The 11,516-nt window shown below is 39.9% G+C and overlaps 1 protein-coding gene across 2 annotated transcripts in view; it reads right to left on the minus strand.

Annotated features, from left to right (window-relative positions):
* AP1G1 (adaptor related protein complex 1 subunit gamma 1) overlaps positions 1–5,094 on the minus strand; it is a 91,657-nt gene extending 86,563 nt beyond the window's left edge. For both annotated transcript variants that reach the window (XM_027773522.1, XM_027773521.1), the window contains exon 1: positions 4,891–5,094. In XM_027773522.1, coding sequence (XP_027629323.1) covers positions 4,891–5,091 — 201 coding nt within the window. In that variant the 5' untranslated portion in view covers positions 5,092–5,094. The remainder of the gene's footprint in view (positions 1–4,890) is intronic.
* Between the last annotated feature and the right edge of the window lie 6,422 nt (positions 5,095–11,516).

Here is an 11,516-nt window from a genome sequence, read left to right on the forward strand (position 1 = left end):
CCCCCCCTGGGGGGGATGGCCCCATCTCGATCCCTTCGCCTCCATTCTTCTCCTGGGATTCTGGGCACACACAAATGCATCCGGTTTAAGTTTCAAGCCACCCAGTCTGGGACTCAAACTGCAGTCGGCCACGTGGGAGTAGCACCTTCTTTTAACAACTCTGCCATATTAAGAATTAATATTTGGGACCAGCAGTTAGCGTAATGGCTATGTCGCTGAACTCCTATGTAGTTGACTGCGGTTCGAGTCCTGGACCTGGTGGCTTAAACTCACGCCAGGCGCATGTGCATGTGTGCCCAAGATCCTGAGAGAGAATGGAGGAGAAGGGATTGCGACGTGGCCATCCCCCCGGGGGGGGGATTTCTCACTTTCTCTCACTATCTCTCTCTAGTGAGCATATGTACTGTATTTTATCCTTGAAGATATGACAAATTGGTAACAGCTGAAGGCTTTTTAGGTATAAAACATAAATTCTAACACTTATTAATTTACTTAATCATAACAACCCTACAAAGTAAACATTAAGACTGTACCCATTTTACAGATGAGGAAACGGACAAAGGTTAAAAAGTTATCATTACTCAAAGTTACACACTAAAATAACAATGCCTGAGTTCACATCCAGCCAGTTTGGTACCTTCAGTTTTGTTCTAAAAGTCTATTAACAACAACCACACAACTGAATGTCTCTTTTCTTGTCTTAGATGCCTTACCAACAGGAACTATACCGACTATGTTCTGAATTGCTCCTTCTCCCAAATACTCCATTCTCAAGTAGACGCTGGTATAATTTATGCCCTCTCAAATCCTTTGTACAAGGTAAGGCTCAAATAAGTAGTTAATTTATAGAAATAGTTATTTACAGATTTGAACTAAGCCCAAAGAATAAAGAAGTTTCTAATTTATACAAGGCTGAGTTCGGGACCCTTCATTAATATTTACTACATATGTGAACTTAAGTCACTTAAATTCTATGAATTTCAGTTTCCTTATCTATACTATATGGAAATATTACCTATCCTATGAGATTTCTAAAACTTAAAAGATACTTTTTAAATGTAGCTACTAAATATTTTAAGGTTCTTGTCATGGGCGTGTACGCTCACCAGAGAGAAAGACAGAGAAAGGAAAAGTGAAAAATCACTGTCGCCTTGGGGAGGATGGCTATGACACAATCCTTTCTATTCTCCTCCCAGATTTTGGGCAAGCAAGCCCACATGCCCGGCATGATTTTCAAGCCACAGGCCTGGGACTTGAACTGCATGGTTGACCATGTGGGAGTTCAGCCCCTTAACCATCATGCCACTGGCTGGTCCTGCTACCAAAAATGTTTCAATTTATGTAGCTCTTATTTTATTTCTGACAACATCATACTTGATACTGAAGTAAAAAGTAAACAGGTGAAATTAGTTATAATAATATATTTTATTTAACCAATATATCTGAAAGACCACTTCAATATATAATCAGCATAGAAGTTATGAATTAGGTATCTTACGCTCTCTTTTGAACTGTAATTTCTAAAATACAGTATGTACTTTACACTTACCAGTACATCTCAACTTGTACAGTACTACATTTTCATCAGTAATACCTGAAGTAGATTTAGGTTTCATAAAATTTACAATTGATAAAGCAGACTCACATATCCAAGTTGTTTGAAACATATTCAAAAGTTTCCAGTAACTGAATCAAGTACTAAAGAAATCTATTTTCCTTTAATATTCACTTCAGTTGAATGAGCCATATTTCAAAAGAAAAAATGTCTAAACACAGTTATTGACTACCATAATGAACAGTGCATCTAACAAATAAAATGCAAATAAAGGGTGGCTGGTAGAATATACAATTAAATGAAAATGGCACTGATTGGTATAGGCAGATGAGAGAAAAAAGATACAAACTTCTTTATGGGCATATTATAAAGGAAATATCAATGGGTGAGATACCAGTTACTGATAATGGATAGGGCAGTGACTTATTCAAATACAGAAATAGAATGAAAATTATGAGTGCTGTTCTCATTCAGAAAAATTATATTTGGTACCAAAATTTAGTTCAGTTTTTCACCATTCCCACCTAAGAATTAAATATTTCATTAAATAATTAAGTTCAAAGGCACTCTAAAATGCAACCCAGATAGAACTAGCACATTTTATTTAAACACGTTATGGAAGCAAATCTTAGAAAACAAGCATCTTTTTACAAAATGAAATACTCCCCAAAATCTCAAATCTACTCTGATTTCAAATTCAAGAGTTTGTATTTAGAGATATCCCTTGAGAAAACACATAATTTTACTCTTTCTAAAATGTTAATAATGGTTAGCTCTGAGTGGAAGGATTAAGTCTTCCCCCAGGGCCAGCAGATAGCATGGTAGTTAAGGGCACTAGACTCCCGCGTGGCCGTCCATCCTTTAAGTTCTAGACCTGGCGGCTTCCTTTCTCACTTTCTTTCTTTCTCTCTCTCTCACTCTGTCGCTCTCTGGCCAAAATTAAAAATAAATAAAATAAATAAAGTTAAATAAAATAATTCTAAAAAAAGTCTTCCCCCACAAAACTCTTCCTTTTATTTTTATACTCCAATTCCTAATATATCATATTTCTGTAAACCTAACCTAATGTTTCTACTTAAAATCAACCAAAAAGGATGTAGATATAGGCATCTAATTGCTTTATACTATGTCGTTCAATATAAAGAAACTGCCTGGCTCAATTTTTGATGGAGTATAAGCTTGTAAGTTGGGGCCAGCAGGTGATATAGCGGTTAAGATGCTGGACTCCCACATGGCCAACTGCAGTTCAAGTCCTAGAACTGGCAGCTTGTTCTCGCTCTGGACAAAATAAAAAATAATAATAATAAATAAAATTAAATAATTCTTTTTTTAAAAATCTGTAACTTGAAGCATTACAGTCTCAGGATTTAATTCCACCCCTATCTATCTATATGTGAATAAAATATTAAATACATTTCAAAGAATGAATCAAGGACATTTTCAAAAACTATTTACAGGCCTGATCTGAGACACAATGATAATACCCTGGTCAAGAAAAGCCAGATCCTACATGACAACCACAGTTCAAATCCCCAAGCCAACCAGCCTGAAACATGCCAAGCACATGCAGTACCTAAGATCCATGACCTACAGCCAGATCCTATGGAAGGTGATCATCCCTCTCTCTTACTTTCACATGTGCACACATATGCACTATTATAAATAAAGAAAAGCTATTTAAATAAAGTAAATTTATCTTCTCTCTTTACAAAATAAGAAACCAAAAGTTGTTCATAATAATATGAGAAGAATGCTATTGTGACATTAATCCTGTCTGAAACTAAGCATATGCGTAGATTTATAGAAACAGCTGGTTTTTTTTTTTTTTTTCCTGCCTCTCTTCTTTTGTTATTAACATCTTAATTTTTCTTTGGGAAACTAATGCTCTCCCACTGTCAATCATGCACAATTTTCTAAAGAAGTATCTATTCATTTAATTTTTTATTTGTTATTATTTTTTATTTTGATGACAGAGAGACAGAGAGAGAAAGAGAAAGCAAGAAAGCAAGCCACCAGATCTGGGAATTGAACCACAGTCGGTCACATGGGAGTCCAGTGCCTCAACCACCACACCACTCACTGGCCCCCCATCAATCATGTATCAATACTTCTAATGAGTCTGACCCCCCTTCTAATCCGAAGATGAGACTAAAACTAACCCAACTCACTTTCTTAAGATTCAGTCCCACTACTTCTTTGTTTTAACTTAGAAACAGGAGAATCTTTTCTGAACTGAACAAAAGATAAGCTGATGGCCACCTTTCCTGATAGATTAACTATGTCAAAATATTGTTATCTTCAAGTAAATGAAATATGGGTGCTAGTTTTCGCCTAGTGTTAGACATTCTTTCAATTTTGCAGTCTGATCCTTAAATAGACTAATATTTAGTACACATTATAATTCTTAAATAAAATTAACAGCACTAAGAAACAGCAGTAATAAAAAACAATCCATTACTCTCTTCTCTCTATAAATTTCCCTTCATCATAACATAAGCATGGAAAGAAGAAAGCTCTTATCACTGAGAAAATCATCCTCAAGGCCCAAATGGGAGACACATCAAATAGTATGCATTCTGTGTGTAAGAGTCAGCAAGCAGACCTGCACAGAAGTTACAGCACTGAAGACATAAAGCAATTAGGACAAAATAGATGCCACTACTTGGCAACCATCTAATTTCTTTAACTTAAACATATCTGTTATGGACCAGCAGGTGGCAAGGAGGTTAAGGCACTGCCTGGTTAAAGTCCTGGACCCAGTGGCTTGAAAATCACACTAAGCACAGCACGTGTGCACCTAAAATCCTAAGAGGAGACTGGAGAAGAAAGGATTCTGATGTGGCCATCACCCCAGAGAGTGATTTCTCACTCTTTCTCTCTTCCTCCCTCTCTTTCCAGCAAGCACACACCCTTCATAGCAAAAACTAAAAACAAAAGTTTTTAAAATTTCTCATATAATATTGTACACAAAGAAAATAATTTTAAAAATATTTAGTAAACATTTCTTGAATATTCATTATAGTCATTACAGACTACAGGTGCCCTGTAGAACGATCACAATCTACTGATTAACCCTGGTCAATCTAAGTAAGCTAGCTGCCACCATCGAAACATTCCCTGACACACATAATGAGATTCCCAATGGAAAAAAGAACTGATGCCAGTATGCCTCTTTGGGTCTATGGTTTGCTATGGTAATTACCCTCAGTTCCACAATAAATAAAATAGAAGTCTATGAAAAGTACCTCTCTACCAGGAAAAGATCAACACTACCTGAACTAAAGAGTCATTCAAAGGAGAGAACCTTTGCTAGGTGCAATCTCAGCTCAGCCTACCTGTCCAAAGTGAGCAGGATAGCCCAGCATGTGCATATATAGTAATTTTGCCACATTCCGACACCGGTATGTATTGTCTTCTTCTCTAAAAGATGACCGAATTGCAGCACATTCTTTCTGGATCATTTCTCGCTCTTCAGCTTGGGTTCGGGCTGTCCGGATGGTCCGGATCAGCTCCCGCAATCTGATGGGGGCTGGCATCCTCTGGATAGGAAAAGACATTAAATAGAGATGTTCACAATTTTTACTACCAAAACCATTCATACAACTTCCCATATACATTTTTGACTGATTTTTAAGAATTTAAGACTTGATAAGTGCAGATTTGCCAAGCTAAGCAAAGCTTTTGTATGTAACAACTTTATATATAAACCCCTCAACTCAATAAATTTCTGGAAAGGCTACAAACAAAAATGTTAATTATTAAGTTAAGAAAAATTAGACCCAGAATACACAAATATGTAAGGCCCAGCACTAATACTAAAATACCTAAAGAATGAATTCAACCCAAATCTTCATTCAGTCCTTAAAATAAGTCTTTAAAAAGGCTATCCCTAATCTTACAAAAGATATTTTCTACTCAACTGCAGTTAAATTCAACATAGTATTGCATGGATATACTGCAATCACAGCTCAACTCAACAAAGTATGACACATTAGGAGAGAAGATCAATTGTTAGATTAAAACATCCAACAAACTATAAAGATCTCAGTACACTGGATATACTCTGAAAATGTGATAAGGAAAAAACAAACTCAGAAGATAAATGAATAATGCTTGCTTGCTTTTTTTTTTTTTTTAAGAGAGATTTTTATTATAGGGCACATGCACTTGCTGGAGAGACAGAGAGACATAAAGTGAAAAATTACCCCCTCAGAAGATGGCCACACTGCAATCTCTTCTCCTCCATCCTCTCCTCTCAGGATTTTGGGCATGCATGCACATGTGCGTAGTGTGAGTTTTAAGCCTCCGAGTCTAGGACTCAAACCACTGTCAACTATGTGGGAGTCCAATGATATAACCATTAAGCAATCTGCTGGTCCCCTGTTTTTGTTTGAATTTGCCAGAGGACATGTACACTCACCAAAGAGTAAAGGGGGGAGAAAGTACCCCTCCCCAGCAGCTGGTCATGTGCAATCTCTTCTTTCCATCTCTCCTTTGCCTTGGGATTTTGGACACACACACACACACACACACACACACACACACACACACATGCCCCCAATGTTTTTAACCCCCCAGGTCCAAGACTTGAACACACTTTGGCCATGTGGGAGTACAGTGCTTTAACCACCACTATGCCACCTGCTGGCCTCATTTTTAAAAACTGCCTGAGGGTGGAACCAGCAGTTAGCGTAATGGCTATGTCGCTGGACTCCCGCGGTAGTCGACCCGCGGTTCGTGTCCTGGCCCCGGTGGCTTAAAACTCACACCGGGTGCATGTGTGTGCATGCCCAAGATCCTGAGAGGAGAATGGAGAAGGGATTGCGGCGTGACCATCCCCCCTGGAGGGTGATTTCTCACTTTCTGTCTCTCTGTCTCTCTCTGTCTGGCGAGTGCACGCACCCTATAGCGAAAATCTCTCAAAAAAAAAATTTTTTGCCTGAGGGCATATGAGAGAGACAGACAGAAAGACAGAGGGAGAAAAAGAACCTCAATGGAACACAATTATGCCTTAATCCTTTTTTCTATGCCTCCATTCTATCAGGATTTTGTGAACGCGTGCACTCATGCCCAGCACGTATTTCAAGCTGCCAGGGCAAGGATTCAAACTGTAATCAACCACACGGAACACAGCTCCCTTTGAACAATGCTTAATTACTGCGCTACAGGGCCAGCCCTGTGCTACTATGTTTTTATGGAGGAAATTGAGGACCTAGGCTGTTAACAACCTTGTACAAGGTTATACGGTTAGTTACTGACCTGACTCATCTTTCTGTTTCAGCACTCTTCCTCCAATACTAGGCTGTCGATAGGTCAGAGAAAAGCATTATTTTTCCTTGAGCTGTGACAACCTACTACTACTTGATTTCTTTACATATCAAAAGGACATAAAATGGATTTTTAAAAAAGAACAAATTGAATCATATTGCAAAGAACTGAACATATATGAAAAAACACATTCTCTCTCTTTTTTTAAGTATTGAAAAAGAGAGGTTCCTTCAACAGGATCTCATCATGCCCTACTATCCCCTTCCCTGTACTCTTCTAGCCAGCAAAGATGGTACACCTATGGGCACACCCAAATGTGTTCACATCAACCTGGGATCTGAACCCTAGACCCTCCCATATGGCACCAGTATTGCACTGTAGCACCTTACTATTTGCGCCACCATGGCTGGACCAAGAAAACACATTCTAAAATTAAAAACCAAACAAAAAGTTCCAGTTTTAGGACTGTCCCCATGGCCTAGTGAGTAAGGGAGCCAGATCCTAAATGGCTGACCACACGGTTGAAGTGCCAGCCTCAGCAGCTTAAAAAACACTCTTGGTTGGGACCAGCAGTTGGTATAATGGTTACATTGCTGAACTCCCATGGCTGACCATGGTTCAAGTCCCAGACCCGGCAGCTTGAAACTCACGCCGGGCGCGTGTGCGTGCGTGCCCAAGATCCCGAGAGGAGAATGGAGGAGAAGGGATTGTAGTGTGGCCATCCCCGCTGGGGGATGATTTCTTGCTTTCTGTCTCTCTGTCTCTGATTTTTGGTGAGCGCAAGCACACATGCCCTATAGCAAAACCTCTATTAAAACAAAACAAAACAAAACAAAAAAACCTCTAGGTGGGCCAGCAGATGGCGTATCAATCACATTGCTGAACTCCCATGGCTGACCATGGTTCAAGTCCCAGACCCAGTGGCTTGATAATCATGCTGGGCATGAGGGCATGTGTGCTCAAGATCCCAGGAGGCAAATGGAGAAAAGACTGTGGAGTGGCCATCCCCCTTCAGAGGTGATTTCTCACTTTCTCTCTCACTGTCTCTCTGTTTCGCTCCCCTATAGTGAACGCATATGCCCTAAGGGAAAAACCCCCTAAAAAAAAGGCACTTGAGGCTGGCAGGTGGTTATGGTGGCTAAGGATGCTGGACTCCCACATGGCTGACCACGATTTGAGTCCTGGACCTGGTGGCTTGCTTTCTCACTTTCCTTCTCTCTCTCACTCTGTCCCTCTCTGCTCAAATTAAATAAAGTTAAATAAAATAATTCTTAAAAAACAAAAACAAAAACCAACATTTTTTTTTTTTTTTAAAGGCACTCGTCGTGTGTGTGTATGCCGAAATCCAGACAGGATGGAAAAATGGAGAAGAGATTGTGGTGTGACCACACCCCATGGGGGGAAGCTTTCTCTCTCCCCGTGTCTCTCTAACTCTAGCCAGTACACATGCACTCTGGTAATTTAAAAAAAAAAAAAAAAAAAGGAAAATATAAGTTCCTGTTCTAGGGAAGATAGAGTCATCACACCACACCCTGTTTCTCCCTCTGAGACAACTATAAATCCTGGATAAAATGCATGCCACAACTACAGCAAAGTAAACAAGAAAAGACTGGAGAAATGAGCATTTGAAGTTTCAATACTGGCAAAAGGTTATCAGTTTTTCCTTCAGTATTGTCCAGCCTGGACTCCAAAGCAGCCCAAAACCCAGAAGAGCTCACTGCATACAGAGAGAAGAAACACTAAGAAAAACCCTTCTGGTCCATGGAGAAGGGAAAAGAAAATCAAAGACAGTAGGAGAAATTCTCTATTGGGTCTTTTCTTCTTTCCGTACCTCCTCATCCCTACACAATACTACACTGATGGTGGCTGTGGCAGAACAACAATGGCACTGAAAACTGCAAGGCATCTAAAAACTGGAGGAGGGAAATTCCTCTCTGACCAGTAGAGTTATGATCTGAAGAATGTGAGGATAATTGCTGTCTTTTCTATCTTCCCATTACTTGATAAAATGGTGATTTCACCAAGAAACATAACAACTCTCCTTGTCCCTAACAACATAGTTAAAAAATACATAAAGCAAAATTTGACAGATATAAAGAGAGAGAGAGGGCTGGCCTCATGACCCAGTGGTTAAGGGAGAAGGATCCCACATGCCCAACTGTGGGTCGAGTCTTGGCCCCAGCAGTTTGAAAAACACTCCAGGCACATAGTGTGAATGCCCATAAAATCCCAACAGGAGGGAACCAGCAGTTAGCGTAATGGCTACGTCGCTGGACTCCCACGTAGTCGACCACGGTTCGCGTCCCGAACCCGGTGGCTTAAAACTCACCCCGGGCGCATGTGCGTGCATGCCCAAGATCCTGAGAGGAGAATGGAGAAGGGACTGCGGCATGACTATCCCCTCTGGGGGGTGATTTCTCGCTTTCTGTCTCTATGTCTCTGTCTGTCTGGCGAGCGCACGCGCCCTAAAGCAAAAACCTCTCAAGAAAAAAAAAAAATCCCAACAGAATGGTAAAATGGAAGATAATAGTGGTTTACAGTATGGTATGACCATAGTCCACTAAGGTGTTTTATTCCTCTTCCTTTCTCTGAGCTGTGACAATTTATTACTATGCAATTTCTTTACCTATCACAAGAACATATAATATCACACACATATATCACACACCCTCTGGCAAAAAAAATTTTTTTGAGAGGCTTTTGCTATAGGGCGCATGCGCTCACAAGAAAGAGAGAGAAAAAGAGACAGAAAGCAAGAAATCAACCCCCCCCCCCGAGGGGGGAAGGCCATGCCACAACTCCTCCTCCTCTGTTCTCCTCTTAGGATCTTGGGCACACACACACACGTGCCCAGCATGAGTTGAAGCTGCCGGGTCCAGGACTCGAACCCCAGTTGGCTACATGGGAGTAGAGCAAAGTAACCATTACGCCATCTGCTGGTCCCACCCTCTGGCAAATTTTTAAAAAAATTTTAAAAAGCTTCATACGCCTTTTATCATTCCTCCTTGTTCAATTCAATGAGTAACATTACTGATGAAATAAATATTAAGGAAGCAAGTTATACCAAAAACTGCCAATCACTCATTCAACAAAGGTTTGAAAAACTTTCTTGATGTCAAACATTGCAATAAGTGCTAAGGACAAATAATGACATGACCTGTACCCTTGAGAACTCCAACTTTTTTTTTTTTGAGAGTTGTTGTTTTTTTTTGCCATAGGGCACGTGCACTTGCCAGAGAGACAGAGAGACAGAGAGACAGAAAGCGAGAAATCACCCCCCAGGGGGTATGGTCACGCCACAATCCCTTCTCTTCTGTTCTCCTCTCGGGATCTTGGGCACGCATGCATATGTGACCGGCTTGAGTTTTAAGCCACCAGGTCTGGGACACGAACCACGGTCGACAATGTGGGAGTTCAGCAACATAGCCATTATGCTAACTGCTGGTCCAAGAACTCCACCTTTTTACAATTCTAGTCATATAATAGAAAATGGCAGAAATCGGTGATCAGTAACAAGTAGAAAAATTATTTTTATTAAGTCAAACTTTGTCATGGCCCAACTAATATATTTAGAATTTTTTTCTTTTATGAAATTATGTGCTTTGTGGATTAGCCCAGTAACTCCAAAATCTCTAAAAAGGGAGCTAAAAACTTGTAGCAGAGTACAGGTGTCCACAATCTCTCGTCCAAAATGTTCAGGGCAGAATTCAGAATTTTCCAAATTCTGTAAAGGTAATATAGGACATATACTACATGTCATAACTCACCCACCATATTTGGGGAGGAACTTCCATTATCAAACAGTATTTCTATAGCAGCACATATGAATATTTACACAAAGTATAGACAAACGAATGGAGGCGTCCGACCCGGCGGAAAGTAGTCTTTCCTTCCTGCGCTGCCTCCGACGAGATAACCCACTTTCGCCAAGGCTGGGTCTCGGCAAACAAATACGGTAAACAGCTTCATATTTACTCAGGTCATATTTTAACACCAAAAATATTATTCTGGTTGTCAGTTCCATGGATTTTGAAATTAAGAAAAGGAATTGTGGGCAAACAGCTGAAAATGAAATCCCTGGAATAAAATAACCTGGGTTTGAAACTTAGTTTCAACACTTACTAGTTATATACACTTGAGTAAAAAATTTAACCTCTGAGTTTTGGTTTCCTCATCTATAAAATGGGGGAGAAAACACCTACCTCAAAGGGTTGTTGCAAGAATTAAATGAGATGTAAAATTATTAGCAATAGTATCTGGCACACAGTAAGCATTCAACAAATGTTGACTATTATGTTGGCTAAACTATCTTTGCATAAATTATTTTAAACAAAAGTTACAGAATGATACACAGCATTAGTGTCCATAAAAGTTTAAAACATGTTAAGGAACATATTCTTTTGACACAGAAAAATAAGGGAATAAAAACATGCATGGGAGGACCTGCAGGTGACATGGTGATTAAGACCCTGGATCCCACTTGAGCCCCAGACCTCGCAGCTTGAAAAACACACCAGGCACATGTGCACATGTACCCAAAATCCCGAGAGAAGAATGGAGCACAAGGGACTACAGCGTGGCTACCCCCTCCCTGGGGGTGATTTCTCGTTTTCCTTCTCTGTCTGTCTCTTTCCCATGAGTGCAAGGGACCTATGGTAAAGATCTTTTTTATTTTAAAGAATTATTTAATTTT

The sequence above is a fragment of the Tupaia chinensis genome, unplaced genomic scaffold (genome assembly GCF_000334495.1).
Source record: "Tupaia chinensis unplaced genomic scaffold, TupChi_1.0 Scaffold000355_1, whole genome shotgun sequence".
NCBI lineage: Eukaryota > Metazoa > Chordata > Mammalia > Scandentia > Tupaiidae > Tupaia > Tupaia belangeri.